Source organism: Mastigoproctus giganteus, chromosome 3, assembly GCF_048544385.1.
Source record: "Mastigoproctus giganteus isolate SK-2022 chromosome 3, ASM4854438v1, whole genome shotgun sequence".
Classification (NCBI taxonomy): domain Eukaryota; kingdom Metazoa; phylum Arthropoda; class Arachnida; order Uropygi; family Thelyphonidae; genus Mastigoproctus; species Mastigoproctus giganteus.
The window spans coordinates 127,606,635-127,633,166 of NC_143577.1; the positions used below are offsets into that span (position 1 = coordinate 127,606,635).

At 37.6% G+C, this 26,532-nt stretch overlaps 1 protein-coding gene across 7 annotated transcripts in view; it reads left to right on the forward strand.

Moving 5' to 3' along the window:
- LOC150088264 (ralBP1-associated Eps domain-containing protein 1-like) overlaps positions 1 to 26,532 on the forward strand; it is a 791,977-nt gene that overhangs the window by 58,567 nt on the left and 706,878 nt on the right. For all 7 annotated transcript variants that reach the window (XM_090369416.1, XM_090369413.1, XM_090369418.1 and 4 more), the window contains exon 3: positions 20,514 to 20,637. In XM_090369416.1, the coding sequence (XP_090225542.1) occupies positions 20,514 to 20,637 (124 nt within the window). The remainder of the gene's footprint in view (positions 1 to 20,513; positions 20,638 to 26,532) is intronic.

Here is a 26,532-nt window from a genome sequence, read left to right on the forward strand (position 1 = left end):
ATTTTACATTTTGCACATTTTTTGAGACTGTGGTGCATTAGAGAATCGCCCCCTTCGTTTCTCCCCCAAGTCACAGCACTCTCGCTAGTCTGTGATCTTTCCTTCGCAGCTCTAGTCTGGGTCATGATTTCTGTTTAAATACAATTTAATTAACAATGAATTTTAAGAAGATTAATATTATTTTTGATTAATTGATAATTCTATAATAAGCTATCAGATTCCTAATACAGTGCTTCGTATTATGTTATCTGGTTTTACTTCATATCTTACGCTATCCATTCAAGATATATACGTTAATCTATTTCTTATCGACTACGATATGGTGGCTAGTTCAACAATATTGGCACCAACACCGGGAGTTGTAGCTTCCAAAAATGACTGGTTAAATTCAAAATAAGTAGCTAATGAACTCTATTAAACCTACTTAGTATCTCTGTAAAACACAATGTACTATGTTAATTAATGAAGAATACGGTAAAAATTTAAAAATACTTTTGGATCACCTTTATTTTAATGTAAGTTTAATGTAAGCACTAACTATATTATGATCAGAATTTATCTCTGCAGTTTTGTACTGATCTTGCCCATTGTTCCATTTGGGTGTTCTCAGGTTTATTTTCTTCTATGTCTATGTGGAAATATGGACTAAGTTTACAAGGTTATGTAAGGAGAATCCCATTTTCATTTGTCTGTTCATGAAAGGTATAGCGATCTGTATTTTGAGTAGTTCCAGAAACGTCCTCTTGTTTTTTGAGCATTGAAGTCACCACGAATGAGATGAAGATTATGAGTAGGGGTGTTGGTCACGTGATTTGATAGGACTTTGTGAAATCTTTTTTTATCTATTTCTTCATTTCTGTCAGTGTGTATATATAGGTAATGGTAGCTTTTGGATTTGAATTTAGTGAGATTGAAATAATTCTTTTTGGAATACTATGAAGAAAGATTAGTATAGATTCTGGAATTCCAACACCTCTGTTGCCAGATTTGTCTGCTTTTGAGTAGATAAGGGTCCATTTATTGCCTCCTGATCTAATTTCATTCCACTCTAGTTCTGTTTTCCATCGGTGTTCTTGAATACAGATTACATTGACGTTTTCCACTTCTGTGCACCTCTGCAAAGTTAAAATAGTTTCCCATATTTCAAAAGCATGCAGACGTTATATGTAGATATAGTTAATGGCATTTTCCAGAATTTATGTTAGAGTGCATATTCTTCCTTTTATGAAGCTGTCGAATTCCTGAAGTGCTTTGGCCTGCAAGTTTCATATCATCTGAGAGAGATGAGGAATCCTATTGTAAATAACCAAAATTCAATACCAAATTGTTCTGTTATCAAACAGTGTTGGAATACAAAAGTGACTCAATATTTATAATATTTAAATGTAATTCTTTTATTCTTAACTTGTTTAGACGTGTTAATGTGACTTGCTTTTGTTAGCGAATTAGACCTAATGTTAGTCAGAATATGTATGTGCCATAAGAAGATTGAGAGTGCAAGAAAACTTTTAATTTTCTAAATTGAATGTTCTCTAATCATGACTTTAAATCTTCGTGTGTTGATTCCATTGAGATATAACTACAATTAAATGATATCTTCCCCTTTTCTTACTTGCCTGGATGTCCCATCCGCCAAATGGAATTGTGCATGTGATCAAGGTATAGGTCCCAGAATGAGATGCTCTTTACATAGGTAAATATTGCTGAGTAATAGTGTTTTTTAATTGTAGTCATATCTTAATGAATACATTCTGGTTTGTTTTATTCATTAGCATTAGGAAGGGTACATATGTATAGCTGCCATCGCTTGAGATGTCTGATGGAGAATCTGTTATTTTGTTTGTTTGATTTCACCTCACCATTATAATGTATTGTTGACAAAAAATCAAAAACTCAGGTTTTCTCCATCTTTTACTGTTCACAAAAAATAATAAAACTACTTCAGAACTGAAATTTTTTTAAAAAAAAGTTAATGAATTTTTGATTATTTTCTTTAAAATCTTAGCTGTTATAGGTACTGTGATTGTCTCATTGCAAAGTAGAAACAAGTGGCATCATCTGGTTGTGTCAAGATGCCAAATAATGTGTCAATAGGATGCCAGAGAAATTCAATGCAAAATTGCAGAACACATGTATGCAACATTTTCTTTTTTTTTTCCATTTGCCATGTGTTGTAAAATGTAAAAAGGTTACATGTTTGCCTTGTGTAAAGTATGTAGATGTGATTTAGCATTAGCATTAGTAGAGGAACACGATGCAAGAATGCAAGCTTATACAGCATCAGCCAACAAAGAAATAAAAAAAAAAAAAAAACCTTCCTATTTCATCCATCTGGTCACTCCAAATGTTTTTCTAGTTCAGCTTTAAATTTATTTAAGCTATGAACTTTCGAAACAACAGATGGAAATCTGTTTCTACAATCAACTACCCTCCTGGCTAAAGGCAAACTTCCGCGAAATATTCTACAGCTGTCTTTCCTCAGTTTGAATCTATTCCCCCTCAGGTTCTTAATCTGAGCAAGCGGAAGTATCCCATCAGCATTGAGCCTGCTCAAACCATTCAAAGCCTTATAAACCTCAATTCGATCACCTCGCAGGTGTCCAGATACTGCAACTTACAGAATTTGTCTCTCCTGGTAAGAGAACCCCCTTGTTCCTCTCACCAATCTTGTTGCCTTTCTCTGTACTCATTCTAGCAACTCTACATCCTTTTTAAAATGAGGCCTTTAGACCTGTATGCAGTACTCAAGGTGTGGCCGGACCATTGCCTTATACAAAGGGATAATCACCTACTTCTCTCGGCTAGCAAAATTCCTATATATCAGTGACAAAACTCCATGGCCCCTGCTCTGGCAGCCCATCAGCACTGCTCAGAGAACTTAATGTTTCACTGCACAATTACCCCTAGGTGTTTTTTATTCTCCATCTCCCTGAGTGTAGTACCACACATTTGGTACATTTCTCTTGGGTTACTGCTACCCATATGTACTTTGCATATGTGCATCGAGTACTTTGCATTTGTAAATGTTAAACTTCAGTTGCCACTTCTCAGCCCATCTGCCTAATTTTTCTAGACCGTGTTGCAGTAGCATACAGTTTTTACTGTCATTAACAACCCTGCCAACCTTTGTATTACCTGCAAACTTGGACATTAAGCAAGAGAGAGAGAGAGAGAGAGAGAGAGAGAGAGAGAGAGAGAGAGAGAGAGAGAGAGAGAGAGAGAATCAATCTTTATTACAACTAAATGAATACAATGTACATATATAGATTTAAGTGAAGTTGCAATTGTCACGTCACGACCAGGGGCTCACATCAGAATAGATAATAGATAATGCACATGGATAATAGATAATGCTCACATCAGGATATATAATGGATAATGCACATTGTAAAATTAAAAATGTAACATGTAAACATGTCATAACACTTCCTCACATTACAGTATTAACTATATTTACAAGTAACATCGTACAGTTCTTTTTTCAACAAAAATATGTTATTTACAATTTTATTTACAATAAAAATATATAATATACATGAATGGCATTTCTCTGTCAAACGAATTTTATTGTGGCACAGGAGAGCTTGGCAGATGGTGTGGAGGGTGCACAGACTTGTTCTTATTCGATTCTGGGATTGGAGTGAGCTGCTAACACTTCTTTCCTGTAGGTTTTATTGATGCAAAACCTCTGCAAGTGATCATCGAGGTGCTGTACTTCCGGTAGCATTTGGTTTGGGAGGAAGCGGTCTGAGATATGAAGCTTCTGATTCCTCAAGCAGAGCATCGGGGTTGACCGAAGCTCTGGCTTGGGTATTTGCTAGTAACACGAATCCCAAATGGATGGTGTTGAGACCTGACCCTTGATCATTTTAACTGTAGCTATTAGTCGTTGTATTTTGCTGATATCAGGCAGTCGCTGCATCCCCAGTGAAGTAGCTAAGGCTGTAGTTCTGTCCTGTGGTGGGAGACAAGCTTTCCAGTTAGCTCATTTAAGTAGCCAGAATTCTGCAGCGAGGATTGGTTTCTTCATTGTAGTAGCTGCTGATGCCCACACCAGCAGCTGTTAGTTAGTTTGTTATTTGGTTTTTAGGAGCATTAGCAACTAAGGCCATATTGCTCCGTGAACATGCGGTGGTCATTCCTGACCTTTCCGCATCCTCCGTATTTGGTGGTGATGGGCTCGAACCCCGGTCTAATCAAGAAGCGTGTGCTACTCACTGCTGCTCCTTCCCACCTGGCTACGGAGGCGCCCCACACCAGCAGCATAGAGGAGTGGAGAATAGATTACTGTTCTGATGAATTTCTTAATTACACGTGGCTCCTTAACATAAATTAGTTGTTGTTTAGCTAGCCATCGGAGAGAGGCTGCTCTGGAAGTGAGCTTGTCTACATGAGCATGAAACCGGAGTTTTGGGTCAAATGCTATTCCCAAATCCGCATGTGGAGGAGTGGCAGATATTACAGTTCCATCGAGTGTTGGGGCTATTATTTTAGGGGTTGGTCTGAGAGCAAACACCATTAGTTTTGTTTTTTGTGGTTTGATCAAGAGTCCATACTGTTTGAGGTAAGAGGCGACGTTGACGAGACTATCATTAATGCTTGCTGTAGCTTCAAGGTGATTGTTGGAAGCAATACGCGTTAGAATTTTTAAATCATCTGCATAGGTGATGATTTTCTCATTGTTACGGACAAGAGGCGCAATGATTTCTGTAAATAATAAGCCAGATAGGACTCCCCCTTGCCGAACACCAGCAGAAATTACCTTCTTGTGCGATTGTGCATAGGCATCGACTCGTAGTACCCTATCATAGAGGAGTGATGCTATGAACCAGAGGATATTTCCTTGGATTAGATAGTGGTCTTCCAGTAAGCGGAGGAGAGCCGACATGTTGATGGCGTCAAAGGCAGCTTCAATATCCAGGTACGTGATTGCGAGTTCCTCTTGCTGTTCAAAGGCGGACAGTATATTACATATGGGTGCAAGGAAGTTCGTCACTGTGGATCGGTTTCGGATTGCGTAGTGGACCTGTGGCGGCCTATCTCCAAGAATCTGATTCATTAAGGTAGGCAGCATAGATTTTTCAGGATTTTCAGAAGCGTTAAGGAGTTAGATATTGGCCGAAAGTGCCTGGGTAGAGTGGAGTTTCGAACTTTTGGATGTGGTCTGACAAGGTAGCTATTCCAGGCTTTAGGAAAATTTCTTGTTGTTAGAATTCCGTTGAAGATGGACTTGAGTGGTTGGAGGATGAACAGACTGAGGCATTTTACCATGAATTGCCGCACTTGGTCAGCCCCCACAGTTGCTGTGGCTGGAAGGGAGTTTATCCTGCTGTCAGCTGGTGTGTAGAGATGGTGATGGAATGCAAGATGTCTTGTTGTAATTCATTGTCGGGACACAAAAGAGAGTTTAGTTGATCTGCACGCATATTGAATCTGGTAATATGATCTAACCATTGAGTTGGGTCCAGCTGACTAGGAAAGCTATGGGACCTGAAGCGGTATGGAATTTTCCCTTTTTGAAGTTGGGCACCCAGGTGTGCTGTTATTGCTCGTGATTTTTCCCTATTAAATTGTGTTTGTGCTCTTGAATAAGATATCCGGTCGGAAGTCTGTTGAGTTCTTTTCCAGATCTGGTGTAGCTGCTGCTTTAACAGGAAGGCCATGTGTGCAGTTGGATTCCACCAGGCTTTGGGGTAAGATGAGATCCTTATCTTCTTTGATGCGGAATATTGTGCAGTGGTGTTTACCCAGTTTGTTAATAGTGTTACCGCAAGCGGGACGTCACACGTTTCAAGGACATGCCAAGGTATAAGGGTGGCAGCTTGCAGGCATTTTTGGATGTTAAGGCTGACAATGACGGCGGTTTGAACATTTTTTCGGGCAGATGGTCCGCGAGTAGGAATAATTAATTTTGCGTAGATAGGGTCCTTGATCCAATTTGTAGTGCGTCTCAGGTGGTTGTTCAATCATGCATGGAAAATAGCAAGTCAAGGTGGTTTTCTCCTCTTGTAGGGCAGTATTGATTAGGTGTATATTTGCTGACTTCAGGTAGTCAACAAGGATCTTCTTGTGGGCAGTGAGCTGTGGAGTGAGGTTGAAATCCCCGATGGCAATATGGTGAGCTGAGAGGTGAAAGTGGGTGATTGCCCAGTTGGCTGCCTCAGTAATGATATCAATTGTGGGTACCGGCAGGATATACGTTACGCAGATATCTATTGTGGATGCGTTTCTGAGCAGTGTCACAGCTAGGGCTTCGAAATTTGGTGAGTCACTGTAGATAGTGTTGATCAGTTTGAAAGTCGTGGCTTTGAAGAACATAGCAACATCACCACCCCTTCTATTCCTCCTGGAGGTGGACTCTGCCACATAGATTGCTGGCGTAGCTATCACTATATTCTGTTGCTTAAGCCATGTTTCGGATATAGCATTAGCCACTACTAATACTTATACTTTGTTATATAAATTCACAGCAGTCTAAACAGTGTTAAAAGATTTATTCAATCTGATGTCCCATGCACACTTTTCAAATGTGCTTGAGATATCAAGGATTCTGGTTAGTAAAACATGAAATGTTTTTACTGTTCAGTATTTTTATTTTATGAATGGTTGCCGTTCTATAACAAGTCAAATTTTCGTACCGCAAACATTTAGAATGCCACAAGCTTCAAAGTTGGTTTTAGCATTAGCATTAGCATTAGTAGAGGCATATGATGCAAGAAAGCAAGCTTATTCAGCATCAGCCAAAAAAAAAAAAAAAAAACACACACCACTCCCATTTCACCCCTCTTCGTTCGAAATACCTGTCCAGTTGAGCTTTAAATTTGTTTAGGCTATCAACTTCAACAACAAGTGATGGAAGTCGGTTCCACCAACCAACCACCCGCTGGCCAAAGGCAAATTTCCGCACATCTATCCGACATCCGTCCTTCCTCAATTTGAATTTATGCCCTCTGAGGTGATTATTCTGAGCAAGATGAAGAATCCCATTGGCATTGAGCATGCTCAAACCATTCAAAGCCTTATACACCTCTATCAGATCACCTCGCCGGTGCCTAGTCTCCAGACTCTGTAATTTGCAAAACGTAAGCCTTTCTTCGTAAGAGCAACCCTTTGTTCCATTCACTAATCTTGTTGCCCTTCTCTGTACCCGTTCCAGCAGCTCTACATCCTTCTTGAAATGAGGCCTCCTGACCTGTATACAGTACTCAAGATGTGGCCTAACCATTGCCTTATACAAGGGAATAATCACCTCCTTATCCCTGCTAGAAAAATTCCTGTATATCATTGACAAGACACCATGAGCTACTCTTGCAGATCGTCTGCACTGCTCAGAGAACATCATATCTGCCTGCACAATTACTCCCCAGGTCCTTTTCATTCTCCACCACTGTCAGTGTAATACCGCAGAGTTGATACGTTGCTCTGGGGTTACTGTTTCCCATATGTAGTACTTTACATTTGTCAATGTTAAACTTCATTTGCCACCTCTCAGCCCATCTGTTCAACCTTTCCAGATCCTGTTGCAGCAGCATAGCGTCAGTAGTGTCCTTAACAACCCTGCCAACCTTTGTATCATCTGCAAACTTGGACATTAAACTTGATATCCCATCATCAATATCATTCATAAACACCGAAAACAACAACGGACCCAACACTGATCCCTGAGAAACTCCACTAATAACATTAGTCCACGTTGAGCAGTGTCCATTGATTACCACTCTCTGTCTTCTGCCACTCAACCATCCCCTTATCCATAGCAGCAATTTGCCTCCAATGCCACCCTGCTCCAATTTGTGCAGCAGTCTTCCATGTGCAACAGTATCAAAAGCCTTTCTAAGATCCAAATATATAATATCAAAGTTATTCCCTGCATCCAGTTCTTTTGTGACTACATCATAGTATCCAATCAAATTGGTCAGGCAAGACCTGCCCTTAACAAAACCATGCTGCGTCTGAGCTATAACTGAATTCTTGTCTAGATGATCCTGCAGTGCTTCTTTAACCAGTGCTTCCATTAATTTACCTGGAACAGAAGTTAAACTAACAGGTCTATAATTACTTGTGTCAGCCTTTGATCCTCCTTTGTGGATTGGGGTTACATTTGCACATCTCCAGTCTATGGGTACCTCCCCTGAGTCCAAAGAAGCTCTCATAATTATGGCTAGGGGTTTGCTTACTTCCTTTGCTGCCTCCTTTAATATAACTGGATAGATCCCATCCACCCCAGGTGCCTTTTTTATGTTTATCCTCAACAATCTCTCCTCCACTTTCCTCTCAGTTATTACAAAATCATCCAGCTCACTGCCAATGTTTACTTTACCTACATCATTCTCCTTCCTGAATAACTCCTCATGCGTGAATGTAGATGCAAAATACTCGTTTAGATTGTTAGCCACCTGAGCAGGATCCTCAACTGTTGAACCATCAATATCCAGTGGACCAATCTGATTCATCCCTTTTCTTCTTGAGTTTAAATATGTAAAGAACTCTTTTCTGTTTTTCTTTGCGTCCTTTGCCAAGGATTTTTCATAGTCTGCCTTTGCCTGCCTAATCTCCTTTGTGACTTGGTTACAGACCAACTTATATCTATCATAGGCTTCCATGTCACCCATTAATTTGTATGTATCCCATGCATTTTTCTTCTCTGCCACATGTCACATTGCCGACCGGGCTAGCCGAGTGGGTAAAGTACCTGCCCGGCAACCCAAAGGTCGCGGGTTCAATTCCCGCCTCGGGCTTGTATCAAAGTACTGCAAAAACCTTGGGAGGTGCAATATGGCCACAGAAGCCGATGCGCCAACAACTACCAAATCAAAAAAAAAAAAAAAAAACATGTCTCATTAGTTCATCTGACAACCATTTAGGCCTAAACCTTGAACAATATTTCTTAGTTGGTATGTAAAGCCTGGTAGCCTCCTTGAATGCTTCCCATTTTGAGTTTGCTGTTGGTAACATCATCAGTTGGTCCCACTGTATAGAATTTAAATACTGTCTCAGACCATCATAGTCGCCTTTACAAAAACAAAAACCCTTCCCTTTACCTCTGATGGTAGTTACCTCCTTGAGTAAATCCCACTTCTACACACTGTGATCACTGCCAGCTAGTGGTTCATTTATCTGCAGAACAAAAGTTTTGTATTTATAGTTTATGTGAAAGGAAGCGGTGGATGATTTTTCTTTTATAAAATACATTTTAGAATTCACTCTTCTGTTTTTTAAGAAATTGGGGCGAAGATAAAGAAAGACAACATGAGAATGACAAGAAACGTCAGACAACTTACGGGGAAAATTAGTTTCCCGATACGGCACTCTAGCACTACTCGCTCGGTAAACAGACAGTAGGAGTTATCGGTCTGGAGCAAAGTCGAGAACGATATACTGATTGACAGGTAGTTGTGGCAAAGATGTGCTAATTGGTGTGCGAACATAACATATGATAACATCAGTTTAGTATCACTTTAGTAGTTTCAGGAGGTAACCTGAACGCTTTCAGGTTACCTCCGCTTGAACCCCTCCCGAAGTGGTGGGGGTAACCTAACCTTTTTTCTTTAGAATCATAGTCATATTTAGAAATACATTCATAAAAAAATAAATATTTTTATTTTCTTGTTCAGTAATATGCCCTAATGGTGAAAAAAGGTCAGGTTACCTTCACTTGAATCCCACGGGAGTTGAACCCTCCCGAAATGAAGGGGATAACCTAACCTTTTTTCTTTAGAATCATGGGTGGACTAGCACATAAATTGTTTATTCAAAATATTAATTTTTTTATTACTGTACTTTTATTTTTAAAGACACTTGTGTGGACACACACGTATCATAATGTCAATCAACACCTCAATAGCTATTCACTATATATATTGGAATTGTGTCAAAAGACATTTAGGTTTAAATATTAAATGGCGTACGTATTGTAAATATTGGCTCCAGTGTTAATGCTATTGTCTGTGGACAATTAGACATTACACATGCATGGGTTGTATATGTACTTAACTTATTTATACATTTTTGTTTTTAAATTGTTGTACTACTTGGGAGTATCAGGTTTGTAGTGCCCCAACCAACCCGCTTGTTATATTTAAACCTAGCCCTGGTATGGATAGCCTTACATATAAAATATAAGATACTTATAAAATTAATGAAATTTTAAAGAAAGCTGGAGAAATTAGCAAAAGTTAGTGAAAATTAACATTCTTCCTCATAGCCATATCTCTGCTACTCCTCAGGGGCTTTGAGCAGACTTACAGCCATAGTAGAGGAATATATTATACATACCTGTTTCTGTAATCTCTATATCAATTTTGCTGGGTTAATTACTTGGTGGATAATTTGGAATTATAAGAGTAATCTTATTGAATAAATGTACTATAAAGTGTTTAAAGGTAAAGGCCTCGTACTACCAGGTAGAAGGACTATCAGGTAGGTTACTGCAAATGCATCATTTTAACATAGCTATCTACCAAAGTAGTTGAATTAATTAATTAATTACATTGGCATCATTTTGGTTATATCTCATAGTGTGAATGGCTTCACAACGAGTTGCCATAGTATTGTACTACCTCGAATAAATAACATTTCACCAGTGGAGAAGACTATTGTTATTTATTCTCGAGGGATACCATCACCCAGACGGCACCGTTTCAACACCAGGGTACTTGCCCACCCACCGAAGAGAAGCCAACAAGCTTTGAAACGGTGCCGTCTAAGTGGTGGTATCTGCCGAGAATAAATAACAATAGTCTTCTCCACTGGTGAAGTGTTATTTATTTGAGGTAGTACAATTACCATGGCAACTCGTTGTGAAGGCATTCACAATATGAGATGTAACTGAAACGATGCCAATGTAATTAATTAATTCAACTACTTTTATAGATAGCTATGTTAAAATGATGCATTTGCACTAACCTACATGATCAATAAATGTACTTATTTTTATATAAGTACTTAATTTTAAAAAAACAGGGTGGTTTCGTATATTACAGCAAACTGTGATAGGAGATTCAAAGCCCTATGGATATGTAACAGATTGAAATATCATAGTATATCACCTCCGTGTCCTGTGGTGGTCAGTCTGAAAATATTCAATTTCCCACCAAAGTTTAGATTTTATGTGTGTGTGGTACAGTTTATTGTGCAGTCGTATCAGGTTTTGACCGTGGCATTATAGTTAACCTTGCCATAGGCAACGTCACATTCTTTGCATTCCTGAGCATGGATTGGTGTTGATTATAATTTAGAGCTTGTTGTATTATTGTGGGAAGCAGATACAATATGATATCTAACCATGATAATTAAATGGTAATAATTGACATGGTGTTTATTAAAATAAAATGGGAAAGATGGAGGTGATAGTTATTAAAATTAAATGTGTTATCAGTAGGGTGTGGTCTGGCAATGCTTTTCTAAGGCATGACAGCCCTGTATGTGCCCTTGGGGATAACTATTTACAAATATATACAGCCTCTTTCATTGTGAATATTAACTCAGTGTTTCTGTACTTATAAATAAATCTCGATTTAGTGTAAATGCGGCACATTATAGCCTTAGTTGCTAATGCGCCAATAAAATCCATATCAAAATCAGTGTAAATGCATTATACCTATATGGTGATGTAGACCTCTGTATTTGCAGTCCTGGTGTTAATAACTCTGCTTGTGGGGAATTATGAATTTGGACGTCCAGGTACCGTGTGGGTATGTGTCGAGCCACACCTATGTGCAATTAACCTGGGGTTCAAAATAGGGTCAAATTATAGCTCTAGTTAGAGTTATTTAGGTTTCATGGGAAAAAAAATTTTTCTATGATACTATCGGGACTAATGTGAGTTGGTTGCTGTATGAGTTTAGCTTCTGCGGCTGCATTTATATGGTGTCTGATGTAATTGTCAGGTATTTTGTTTTTGATAAGGGTATTTTTCAGTTTTATTAAAGCTGTTATAATACTTTCTGGGCTTTTGCATATGTGTATAATTCTGTTTGTTTGGTTTCTGATAATGTTTCCATGTATATATTTGGCTAATTTAGTTTCCCAGTTAGTTAGTTTAATTGCTGGAAGCCGAACAGGTCTCTTTTATCGTAGTGTTTGTATACAAAATCATTTGTTATTGTGATTTTACTATCTAGGTAAGTGGCTTGTAGATTACTTTCTGTGTTGGTTCTTTCTATAGTCAAATCTTTGGGATAGATTTTTTTAGCTATGTTGTCGAAATCTGTATGGTTGATGACTAGTACAATCATCTATGTACCTGTAGAGGGGAACAGGTATCCTGTGTATTATCAGACACTCAGCCTAAAACACTGATGGATCCAATATCTCTCTATTACAGAAGATTTAGAAGAAGTCCGGTTGGCTTTCCTCCCTAAAATCCACTCATGCACACCTTCTTGATGGTAAGCCCTGTTACGTCACTTAGGTGGCAACGAACGTGTAGAGTGGTTCTCTTCAAGACGCCTGGTCAGCATGAAGAGGAAAAGACCAAACCCTCCAGCATATGACAGCACGACAAAACAAATGGCCCTCAGTCCCCAGCAGCTTTCACTCTCCCTCTTACGGCAGTGAGAGGATCAGAGTGGAAGCAGAGGGTGCTAAGAATCTCTGGGTACGACCAGGCTGCGATCCACGGAAACTGAACTTGGCCTGTTATAACGTAAGATCACTCATCGGTGAAGACAGGATATTAGAGCTGGAAAAGGAATTAGAAAATGTGAATTGGAATATCATCGGTTTGGCTGAAACAAGAAGAACAAATGAATCACTTATAAGTTTATCAAGTGGAAATCTGCTGTACACCAATGGAACAGTGAAAGGAGTGAAGGTGGAGTTGGGTTTATGGTCCATAAAGATTTTAAAAACAACATTTTGGAATTCAAAAGTACATCACCAAAGGTGTCAAGACTAATACTCAAGAATTCTAAGAGGTACAAGCTAAAGATTATAATGATTTATGCACCAACATCGAGCCATGATGATGATGAAGAGGTTGAAGAAATGTACACCGAAATTGAGAGTCTTCTAGATGAGCAGAAAACCTACTACACTATTATTATGGGGGACTTCAATGCTAAGGTTGGAAAAAGGCAAAACAGTGCTGAAAGAGGAACTATAGGAAATTTTGGAATTGGTGAAAGAAATAAAAGAGGTGAAAGACTTGTGGAATTTGCAGAATCTCAAGGACTGTCAGTAATGAAAACTTTTTTTTTTTTCAAGAAAAGGGTGAACAGAAAGTGGACATGGAAGAGTACAAATGGATTAACAACTAATGAAATCGACTTCATCCTCACTAACAGAAGATATATTGTGAATGATGTTACCGTGCTGAATAAGGTAAATGTTGGAAGTGATCACAGAATGGTAAGATGTACACTTGATATAGATGTAGAAAAGGAAAGGAAAAACTGACTCAAGTAAATAATACAGAGGTCTTTGAGATAACAGAGGAGGAGAAAAAGCAGTATGTACTGGAACTTAAGAATAAGTTTGAGCTTCTGCAGACTGCTCAGGACCAAGATATCGACGAGGAATATTATAACTTTCTGAAAGTGATAAAGCCCAAGAAACCTATAGGGAACAAGAAATCCAGAGAAGAAAAAATTAATCAAGAAACACTTGTCATGATGAACCGAAGACAACAAGTGAAGAGCAAGAAAAACGCTGACAGGGAGAAAATTGAGTATACTTAGTTATGCAAAGCCATTAGAAAGAGACTCAGAGAGGACATAAGAAGATTTAACATAAGAAAAGTAGAACAGGTATTAAGGGGAAACAAAGGATTTAAATCAGCAGCCATGAGCAGTAATACAGAAAGACAAATGATACTGAAACTGAAGAATAGTGATGATGTACTTATAAACAGCAGAGAAGGCATAATTCAAATAGCAGAAGACTACTATAGAGAATTATACAAGGAGTGAGGGAATGATGCCAGCAGTGGGGGAAGACGGATTGCAAAGTAGCAACACATACGACATACCCGATATTCTTCCTGATGAGGTAGAACATGCATTGAAGAAAATGAAAAATCAGAAATTGGAAATTATAGACCAATTAGCTTGTTATCCCACATCTACAAGTTGTTCACAAAGGTCATTACTAACAGATTAGAAAGAGCAAGCTGGCTTTAGGACAGGATTCTCAACTATGGATCACCTTCACATAATATCACAGCTGATAGAGAAATCAAATGAATATAAAACACCATTATGCCTGGCATTTGTGGATTATGAAAAGGCATTTGACTCCATACAGCATAAGGCAATGTTCAGGGCACTGCAAAGACAAGGCATAGATACCCCATATATTATGATTTTGAAGAAAATATATGAGAGTGCTACCTCCTTTATTAGACTAGACAAAGACAGTAGGAAATTTAAAATCGAGAAAGGAGTTCGACAAAGAGACACAATATCTCCGAAGCTGTTTACTGCTGCCCTTGAGGAAGCTTTCAGAAGATTAGACTGGTCGCAGAAAGGAGTCAATGTGAACGGAGAGTACCTAAACCATTTACAATTTGCAGATGACATTGTGGTCATAAGCCACGATCCCAAAGAATTAGAGGAAAATCTTAATCAGTTATGCACAGTTAGTAAGGATTTTGGACTAAAGATGAATATGGCTAAAACAAAAGTAATGATGAACAAGTATGCCACAGAAAGGGAAATAATGATTGAAGGAGCAGTAATTGAAATCTTGAAGTCATATACTTATCTGGGACAAGTTATTAGCTGTAATAATGATAAATGGCTGGAAGTCAAGAGAAGAATAAATTTTGGATGGATAGCATTCAGGAAATATAGTCACATACTGAAGAGCAATATCCCAGTTTGTCTGAAACGTAAAATAATGAACCAATGTATACTCCCCACCATGACTTATGGAAGTGAATCTTGGGCACTCACCAAAAGAATGGAAGAGAAGCTTAGAACTACACAGCGAAGAATGGAACGAATTATATTGGGAATCAGACTGTTAGATAAGAAGAGAAACACATGGATTAGGCAGCAAACTCAAGTAAAGGACATTCTTATCAAAACTAAAGAACTAAAATGGTCTTTGGCAGGACACATAGCTCGAAGACATGATGGCAGATGGACTATGAAAATAACAGAATGGTACCCAAGAGGAGCTAGAAGAAAACCTGGAAGACAAAGGCAGAGATGGATAGATGAAATTCATGAGTTTTTGAGTAGTAAATGGATGGCCAGTGCTCAAAACAGAAGGAACTGGAAAGTTGCTGGAGAGGCCTTCATCCTGCAGAGGATTGAAAATGGCTGATGATGATGATGATGAAGGAGCATGAACTACTGGAACCCATAGTTACGCCTCTTATTTGCACATAGATGCTATTGCCCATCTGTGTGTAACTGTTTTTTTTACATTTAAGGTTGATAAGGTCTTTCCAGTACTGTTTTTTACATCCTAGTTTATCTTGATATTCTATGTAATATTCATATAGTACTTTTATCAAATTGTCGTGTGATATACTAGTGAACAAGTTTTGTAAATCATATGTGTATACAATGTACTCTCTGTTATTGGAGATAAATTTTGTATATGTGATATTGCTAGTTATAATATTTAATTTGGATTCCATTATTTTGCTTGTTGTATTTTTATAGCTGTTTCTGCATGTGGTGATGAACCTTTTCAGTGTAGGGTCTTTGTGGAATTTGGGAATCCAGTAAATGTATGGATATAGGGTGTTGTCCATTTTTAATTTAATTTTCTTGTGTATTGCTATTAGTTTTTTAGTGATTATGCTTGGGGTGGGGCTGATGAACGTATATGTGTGTCACTGTCGTCCAATTCCTGTTTTAGGCTGTCTATATAGAATCTCTTACAAATGATGCTGAAGTTATTATTAGCTTTGTCTACATTGGTGATAACGAACTTATTTTGTAGGTTTTTGATTTTTTGCTTAATACTTTTTAAATTGTATATCATGTGGTCATGTTGGTGTGTCATGATGTCTCTGAATCTAGTTAAGAAGTTTAGTGGTAATATTAATCCATCTTTGAAATGCTTCACTGGGGTGTTGTATTTGTATGCTGTTTTGTATGCATTAGCATTAGCAAAGGCACATGATGCAAGAAAGCAAGCTTATATAGCATCAGCTAAAAAAAACCAAAAAAAAAAAAAAAAACCCTTATTTCACCCATCCCCCTCTCTCCAAATGTTTGTCAAGTTCTGCCTTGAATCTTTTTAAGCTGTCAACTTCTACAACGATAGATGGAAGTTTGTTCCAGCAATCAACCACCTGCTGGCTAAAGGCAAACTTCCGCACGTCTATCCTACAACCGTCTTTCCTCAATTTGAATTTATGTCCTCTCAGGTGATTATTCTAAGCAAGAGGAAGAATCCCATCAGCATTGATCATGCTCAAACAATTCAAGGCTTTATACATCTCAATCAGATCACCTTGCAGGTACCTAGTCCCCAGACACTGTAATTTGCAAAAAGCCTTTCTTCGTAAGAGCAACCCTTTGTTCTGTTCACTAATCTTGTTGCCCTTCTCTGTACTCGTTCCAACAGCTCTAGATCTTTCTTAAAATGAGGCCTACAGAACTGTTTACAGTACTCAAGGTGTGGGCTGACCATTGCCTTGTACAAGGGGATAATCACCTTCTTATCCCTGCTAGAAAAATTCCTGTATATCATTGACAAGACACCATGAGCTACTCTTGCAGACCAACTCCACTGCTCAGAAAACTTCATATCTGCCTGCACAATTACCCTCAGGTTCTTTTCATTCTCTACCACTGTCAGTGTGGTACCACAGAGTTGATACGTTACTCTGGGATTACTGTTTACCATATGTAGTACTTTACATTTGTCAATGTTAAACTTCATTTTCCACCTCTCAGCCCATCTGCTCAACTTTTCTAGATCATCTTACAGCAGTGGTGTACTGCTGAACAGAATCTAGAATGATCCTGCAATGCTTCTTTAACCAGTGCCTCCATTGATTTCCCCTGCAGCAGAAGTTAAACTAACAGGTCTGTAATTCTCTCTCTCCCTTTGATCCTCCTTTGTGGATTGAGGTCAGATTTGTAAATCTCCAGTCCATTGGTACCTCCTCTGAGACCAGGGAAGGTCTCATAATTATGGCTAAAGGTTTGCTTACTTCCTTTGCCATCTCCTTTAATATAACTGCATAGATTCCATCCACCCCAGGTGCCTTTCTTGTGTTTATCTTCAACAATTTCTCCTCCACTTTACTCCCTGTTATTACAAGATTATCTAGCTTACTACTAGTGTTGAATATACCTCTGGCATTCCCCTCCCTGAATAACTCCTCTGTGTCAATGGTGAGGCAAAATATTCATTTAGTTTGTTAGCTACCTGAGCAGGATCATCAACAGTTGAACCATCGATATCAAGTGGACCAATCTGATTCATCCCCTTGCTTCTGGAGTTTACATAAGTAAAGAACTCTTTGCTATTTTTCTTTACATCCTTTGCCAAAGATTTCTCGTAATCTGCCTTCACGTGCCTAACCTCCTTGGAAACTTGGTTACAGACCAGCTTATATCTGTCATAAGCTGGTCTGTAACCAGGCTTCTGTGTTACATGTTAATTTATATGTATCCCATGCATTTTTCTTCTCTGTCACATGTCTAATTAGTTCGCCTGACATCCATTTAGGATGTCAGGCGAACTAATTAGGGCTTTTTGTTTACTATGTTTTAGTGCAAACAGGGTATTATGTATGGTTTTTATGTTAATGGGATCTGTATCCAATTCTGTGAGGAGTTTTTTAAAATTGTAAATGTTTTGTGGTCTTGTTCTGTTCTAGCTACTATAATCTTGCTTAATTTTATATATTCTAAATCCGTTACTTTGTATGTTTTTTGTTAATTGAAAAATTGCATATGTGCATTGTTTATAACTGGAGTAGGTGAAATTCCTACCATTGAACCTGTTGTGCAACGCATAAGGGTAGGGGGATTTCTTTTTAAGAATGAAAAGATCTTCTAGTAGTTCCTCTTTTTTGGTGTTTTTCATGATGGCTGGCTATGGTGATATTAGTAAAGTTGTGTTTTTGGAAGTGACTTAGCTCTATTTTATTGGTGTATTTGTCTGTATCTGTGTTATTTCTGTCTTTGGGTGGATTTTTCCCGTATTTCTTTATTTGAGATCAGTGGAGATTTAGTCTTATATGTAGTTCAGTGCTGGTTTGTCCTATATACAAGATGCTGCATTCTTTACATGTTATCAGGTATATTACTCCTTTTGTGTGGCAAAAAATTGGTGAATTTTCTGTTATGGCTGTTCTGGCTATGCATGTAAAATTTAATAAATGTAACAGTAAATGCTATGTATAAATGCATACCATTTACTGTTACATTTATTAAATTTTAGTAGACTTTGCTGGTGTAGACTATCTATATAGTCTTCATCGTATGGGATGCACTTTTGTGTTATGTTTCGTTGGTGTTCCAGTGTATTCACATGAGGTGTGGTGGCATTGTATGCTATGTGACTGTTTTCAGGAATATTCCGGTCCTGCGAGATCATGTCTAAGCCTGGAGTGCAATTTATGCTGTGGTACCCATACAGCATTTTTCTCTGTTTCGGTGTAGTATTCATGGTGCTAACTTATTTATGCGCGATATTGGCTATGGTCGATACTGTTGCCTAATACTTCCGTAGTATGATATATTATTTTATTTTATTATTTTTTTTTATTTACTAATTTATAATTACTATTTTATAATATGTAATTGCTATTTTATAATTTATAATTACTGTTTTATACTGGTGTCCCTGTAACTGATAAGCAATCCAGGGTATCGTCAGTGTCAATAATATTGGAATTGTGTCAAAAGATATTTAGGTTTAAATATTAAATGTCGTAAGTATTGTAAATATTGGCTCCAGCGTTAATGCTATTGTCTGTGGACAATTAACATTACATATGTATGGGTTGTATATGTACTTAACTTATTTATACATTTTTGTTTTTAAATTGTACTACTTGGGAGCACCAACCTAGCAAAACTAGTATAGAGATTACAGAAATGGGTATGTATAATACATTCCTCTAGTATGGGTGTTTGTCTGCTCAAAGCCCCTGAGGAGTAGCAGAGATATGGCTATGAGGAAGAATGTTAATTTTCACCAACGTTTGCCAATTTCTCCAGCTTTCTTTTAAATTTCATTAATTTTGTTGTTTTTATATGTATCTTATATTTTTTTTATGTTTCTTATATTTTGTATGTAAGGCTTTCCATACCAGGGCTAGGTTTAAATATAACTAGCAGATTGGTTGGGGTCACTACAAACCTGATGCTCCCAAGTAGTACAATTTAAAAACAAAAATGTATAAATAAGTTAAGTATATATATATATATATAAATCTTTCTTTTCCTATTATTTCCTAACTTAACATTTAGGGTTAGGTCACAAAATATAAGGAAACCTTTTTCTGTTATTTCCTAACCGATCATTTAAGGTCAGTTTACAAAATATAACGAAAAATAAAGAACCCTTTTCCTTTTTTCATAACTAAACCTAAATCAACAATATAGTAAAAACTATATTTTCTCATTATTAAAATATAGTATTTTAATAATGAGGCCTCCGTAGCCGAGTGGTCAGGAGCGGGAGTGCAGTAGCACACACTCTTTGAGTAGATTGGGGTTCAAGCCCATGACTGCTGAATATGGTCGATCTGCCAACCCGCACTGGAGCAGCATGGCAGATTATGCTTCATTTCTCTCAGCATGAATTGTTGAGGAGGCTTCCATCCTGCAGTGGGTTGATAATGGCTGCACTTTACCTTTTATTTTAATAATGAGAAAAAAACATAATGAAGAACATAAAAATTAACGGAATGAAACTTTTATTAATTTAGTTTTCATCAAAAAATCAACCAACATTTTATTTACCTTACAAATTTCTTCCATCTTTAAAAGATTCATCGCTGCTATTACCGGTGTACCGTTCATCACAAAACTATTATGCACCGTTCTTTACTCATAAATACACATTATAATGCCAACCAATAACTACACAGTAGCTTGTCATCTGTCGCGCCCACCACCAATCATTTCACCGTTTGCCACGCCTACTATCAATCAATATATCCTTCTCGATTTCGGCTCCAGACTGATAACACCTACCGTCTGTTTACTGAGCGAGCAGTGCTCGAGTCCGGTGTCGGAAAACTAATTTTCTGCGTAAGTTATCTGACGTTTTTCGTCATTCTCATGTTGGCTTTCTTTATCTTAGCCAAAATAGGAAGAAAAAATTCACAATGTGATTTATTTAATTTGTATTTTTATGTTTTACATATAATACAAACTGCACCCTTATTTATCAGGTGGTATATGTCACCTTACATGTAAATTCTATGTAAATGAGAATTTTAGTTTCTATACTACTGGAAGCCTCTTCATGTTTTATATTTCTTCAAACAGTACTAGAATAAATTGTTTATAATGTATATAAAAGTTATCAATATTTTTTTTCTCTTTCAGAAAATATTTATTTAATGGAATATTTTTTTTTTATAGATAACAGAAATTTGTGGAGCCAAACGACTTGGTCATTTTGGGCGTAGTCAATTCTATATAGCATTAAAATTAATAGCTGCTGCTCAAGCTGGTCTTCCACTTAAACCTGAAACATTTAGTTCAGGTAAGATAAATTTATGCAAATTATTTGCATCAATTATTGAGTCATTTTTGACCAATTCACAAGTCCAATTCAATCGCTGGAAAAATGAGACATGTTTGCTAGCTTACTCTAATTTGTCTGTGATATGTTCATTATTACTCATTTTGGGTTGTGGGAAAAATTTGGTCCTGGAATCTTTTTAATTTCCTTGTTTTACTGTTATTTTAGTTTCTTTCTAATGTCTTAAAATACATTAAAGGTCAGATACTCTCTCATCAAATTCATTTCCTGCAAGAGTAGCTCATAATGCCTTGCCAATGATATACAGGAATTTTGCGAGCAGGGATAAGGAGGCGATTGTTCCCTTGTATAATCTGTGGCAATGATCTGGCCACACCTTGAGTACGGTATACAGGTCTGGAGGCCTCATTTTAGTTAAGATCTAACGAGTACAGAGAAGGGCAATGAGATTGGTGTGTGGAACAAAGGGTTGCTGTTACCAAGATAGGCTTAAGTTCTGCAAATTGCAGCTTCTGGAGACTAGGAACCTCTGAGGTGATCGAATTGAGGTGTATAAGGCCTTGAATGGTTTCAGCAAGCTCAATGCTGATGGGATTCTTCCTTTTGTTCGGATTACTCACCTGAGGGGACATAAATTCAAATTGAGGAAGAAAATTGTAGAATAGATGTGTGTAAATTTGCTTTTAGCCAGCGAGTAGTTGATAGTTGCAACAAATTTCCATCTGTTGTTGTGGAGGTCAACAACTTAAATAAATTCAAAGCTCTACTAGACAAACATTTGGAGTGAATGGATGGGTGAAATGGGAAGGGTTTTTTTTTTTTTTTTCGGATGAAGCTATAAAAGCTTGCTTTCTTGCATCATTGCCTGCGCTAATCTGATCTTGAAAACCCAATAAACTGGAAGCCAAGAGTGCCACATTGGCCCTCCTTCTCCCTTTTATTGCTGATATTGCACAATGGATGTTACACATAGTAATAAAATTTTCCACATTTGAACTTTTTGTATTAAACTTTGAAATGAATATAGTAACATCCAGTATGTATAGTTAGTTGTTTTAGAATTATGGTAAGTGTATTTGTACTCTGATTAATTTATGCTATGGAGAAAGGTTTTAGATCATGGGATTTTCTGTTTATATTCAGGAGCAAAATTCCTGACCTATTGATAATACTGGCGAACAAAAAAAAAAAAGTGGGATTTTTTTTTTTTGTAGTTCTGGAGCAAAAGTTGCAGATTCTAAAGGAAATTGATCCACTGATTCCAAAAATATCAAAATTGGTCTCTGTCACATCTCCATTAAAAGATAAATGCATACATATTCTATCTTAAAAATGAGTATTATTCATTTAAAATACTTTAACCAAAGATTAAGAGAATTTTTCTTCTGGTCTATTTATCTTTACCTCTGAAAAAATCAATAGTAATCTGCCATTATGGCAGTACAAAGGTCACCTTGTGCAACTTTTCCGTTGTGGATACATTTTGATGAGCAAGAGCATTCGCTTTGCTCATCTTTTACGTCTCCCAAATATTGGGGGGGGAAAAATGGAGATGGGAATGAAGAAAAACAATTTCGAAGACATTTGGCAGCCCATATCATTATAATATTGCAGCAAAGTTGACACCTTTTTCCATGAAATCCATGTCACGGTATGTATGCAAGCAGCCAAAGTTGATAATATTGTAGAGCAGCTTTACATATAGCCTAAATAAATTTAAGGCTGAGCTGGACAGGTATTTGGAATGAATGGAGGGGTGGAATGGGAGCAATTTTTTTTTTTTTGGGCTGATGCTGCATAAGCTTGCTTTCTTGCATCATATGCCTCTACTAATGCTAATGCTAAAATATTTAAGAGCATAAAAGGTGATACTGTTGTGCCACTTGTTACAAATATTATGCAATATTGAGAAAAAAAGTTGAGAATTAGGATTAAATTTGAACGTGTCTGAATCTGCCCAGGCATGATAGGACAACAGAGTGCATGATTGAGAACTTTGTCAATCAGTTCACCCCTGGAGAGACTGTGCAAAGCTCATGGGACTGAATTTTTCTCAGTGTAGTCTATTTTTACAGGGAGGAGATACACTTTAATAATAAAGGGTGCAAGAATATTTATTGATGCTATCAAGGCATTGTTGGAGTTAGCATTAGTTGAGGTATATGATGCATGAAAGCAAGCCTATAGAGCATCAGCCAAAAAAAAAAAAAAAAAACCTTCCCATTTCACCCATACAGTCACTCCAAACGTTTGTCTAGTTCAGCCTTAAATTTATTTAAGCTATCAACTTCCACTACAACAGATCTTTTAGTTGATTGCTGGAACACGTCTGTTCCAGCAATCAACTATCCACTGGCTAAAGGCAAACACATCTATTAAACCTCTCCTGTTAAGAGAATCCCTTTGTTCCTCTCACCAATCTTGTTGCCCTTCTCTGTACTCATTCTAGCAACTTTACAGCCTTCCTAAAATGAGACCTCTAGACTTGTACGCAATACTCCAGGTGTGGCCTGACCATTGCATTATACAGAGATATAATCACCTCCTTGTCTCTACTAGCAAAATTCCCATACACCATTGACAAAAACTCCATGACCTGCTCTGGCAGCCCGTCTTCACTGCTCAAAGAACTTCATATCCGACTGCACCATTACTCCTAGGTCTTTTTCATTTCCAACCTCTCTGAGTGTAGTCCCACACAGTTGGTACATTTCTCTTGGGTTACTGCTACCCATATGCAGTACATTGCATTTGTCAATATTAAACTTGTTGCCACTTCTCAGCTCATCTACCTAACTTTTCTAGATCCTGTTGCAGTAGCATACAGTCTTTACTATCATTAAAAACCCTGCCAACCTTTGTATCATCTGCAGACTTGGACATTAAACCTGTTTTCCTTCATCAATATCATTAATAATTACACAAAACAAAAATGGGCCCAGAACTGATCCCTGTTGGACTCCACTAATAACATTAGTCCACGTAGAGCAGTATCCATTTATTAAACATTCTCTACCATCTCCCACTCAACCAACCCTTTATCCATTGCAGCAACTTGCCCTTAATGCAATACCACTCCACTTTGTACAGCAATCTTCCATATGCAACAATATCAAAAGCTTTCCTGAAATCCAAGTACAGTAAACTCGCGGTTTCGCATATTCGCGATCGCCGATTTAATATAAAATGAAACCTAACAAAATGTAAATTTTAAAGCGCCATGAATATTTTCCGCCATAAAAAAACATGGATGTGGCTAAAATTATCTATCCCAGTCAAAACAGCGCTCGGTGGGTGGGGGGAGAGGAGTGACAAAATCACGACCGTGGATGTTTCTCACTAATCCTTGTTCAGTGTGTTATGCGCTTGTCATGGAAGGTTTCGTCATCTGGTTTTAATTTATATGCTTATAAATTGAATAAATTTATTAATTTATAAATTGATATGCTTCAAAAATGATAAATCTACCATTTTGCAGTGTAAAACAGACTTTTTCAAGTGTGTTAACGGAACAAAGTGACTTTATTGTGGACAAGTTCTTTCTAACCACTACAAAAATATGGCTATGAATAACAAGAGAAATGTGAAAATATCAAAGAAGGTGATGACATTAGCGAATAAAATTGAGTTATTAGATAAAATTTCTAATGGTGAAAGTGTCTCCTCAGTGGCAAAACATTATAAAATCAATGAATCAACGATACTATCAATCAAAAAATCGGGGGGAAAAATCCGCCGTAGTGTTCGTGAAAACGCGCTAATTGCTTCAAAAATTTGCTCTGTAACTCATGATGTTAAATTAGAAAAAATGGAAAAAGCTTTAAATCTGTGGATAGAAGACCGAACTCAAAATAAAATTCCATTAAGTTCACTCATCATTCGTGAAAAGGCAAAACTCCTTTATCAACACTTTAGTGAAACTGGTGATAGCACTGGCGGGACAAGTTTTTTTAGCTAGTAAAGACGCTGGTTTGAAAGGTTTGTTTGAATTTTCTAATTAATATTACATTTAATATTAAATTGTTTCTTATTTTCATTTCGATGCCATATGCTTGCATTTCACTATGTACATAGTCATATTATGAAGGGTTATATAATACATACATAGACAAAATTTTAGACTAGTTTTTTTTATATATTTCATACTTTGGAATGGAACCCCTTTATTACTATGGGAGCCATAACTCTGCGGGAGTCAGCCCTTCCCTATCTCTTCCATCATGCAGTATGATTGATGGCTTTTGAGGTTATGATGAACTTCGTGGCGAGATCCAATATTCCTTACATTTCGAGGGTACAGCTCTAAAACGGTGTTCGCAGGCCAGCCGCTAGTTAGTACACCGGACTGAACCTATTGGTAACTCTCTAGGAAGCTTCCGGATCAGTAGTGTATAATCTTGCTACCTCTACTCTGCCAGATAGTGACTGGAGGAAGTCTGAGTAGTGTGTATGCGGGGAGCATTGTCGAGGCCACGTTATGTCAAGGATCTGGGTATATTCTTACCACATGTACGCCATATCCAAAAATTTCATTACTTCATACAGCATGTCCCACCTACTTTTTCTTACTATTGAATACACCATGAATTGTCAAACTAATAGAGCAAGCTTATCTGCGAAAAGATCTAAACCTCTCAAGGACTTCCTAATTCATTTCACAAATGTACGCGGTCTCAATTCTAATCTCAACGATGTCCATTTCCACTTGCAGTCTGCCAAACCCCATGTACTTTTTTCTGACAGAATCTCAGTTATTGGTTGATTCATCTACTGCTCATCTCAGATACCCAAATTATTCGCTGTATGATTCCTTTCGCCTCAAAGGTGGTACTTGTGCATATGTCCGTTCTGATATTCCCTGTCAGAGACTTGGCAATTTGGAATCTCCACTCTTTGATCTTCTCTGGCTTCAAATCTCTCTACCTCATTGGGTCAAATTCATCTGTTGTCTCTACCATTCTCCCAACTCCACTAATCACGTGGAGCTCTTTGACTTCCTCTCTTTGCAACTTGACTTTCTCCAGTCCAACTTTCCTAACAGTGAAGTAATTTTCCTTGGTGATTTTAATGTTCACAACTCCAGCTGGCTTCCCTTTTCTAGTCACACCGACCCAGCAAGTCGAGATGCTGAGGCTTTTGCAATTACTAATGACTTAGCACAGATTGTTCATTTACCTACAAGAATACCGGACAGTCCTAATCATACAGCCAATACGCTTGATCTTTTTCTCACAAACAACCCTTCTAAGTACACGGTCGAAGTGAGAGGTCCTTTAGGCACTTCAGATCACAACTTGGTGATTGTCTCTTCTCCAATGGAACCTTTATCTCATGGCTATTCCCAACCATGTGTTGTTTGGCATTACAAGAATGCAAAATGGTATGACCTGCAAGACTTCTTTTCTTCTTTTCCTTGGTCGGATTACTATTTCAAAACTTCTGATGTCAATGTTTGCTCAGATCATGTCAGTGAAATTATTCTTGCAGGAATGGAATACCTTATCCCACACTCCACTTTAAAATCTCGTCCTTTATCTAAACCTTGGTTTTCCAATAGATGTGCTAAGGCTGTCCCAGAGAAGAATGTTGCATATCGTAATTGGCTTGTTTCTAATTCTTCAGTTTCATTTTCTGCCTACACCAAAGCTCACAACAGTTGTAAAGCAGTTATTAATCAGTCCAAACTAGAGTTTGAACAGGCTAAGAGTAGAAAACTTGCTTCTTGCCCTAATGGTAGCCGTGCATTCTGGTCTCTTGCCAAAGCTGTTTGCCGCAACTTTTGCCCATCTTTGCTCCCACCTCTGTCCAAACCAGATGGTCCTGTTGCCACTTCAGCCAAGGATAAAGCTGACCTGCAAGCATCCCATTTTTCTTCCAGCTCATGTATTAATGATC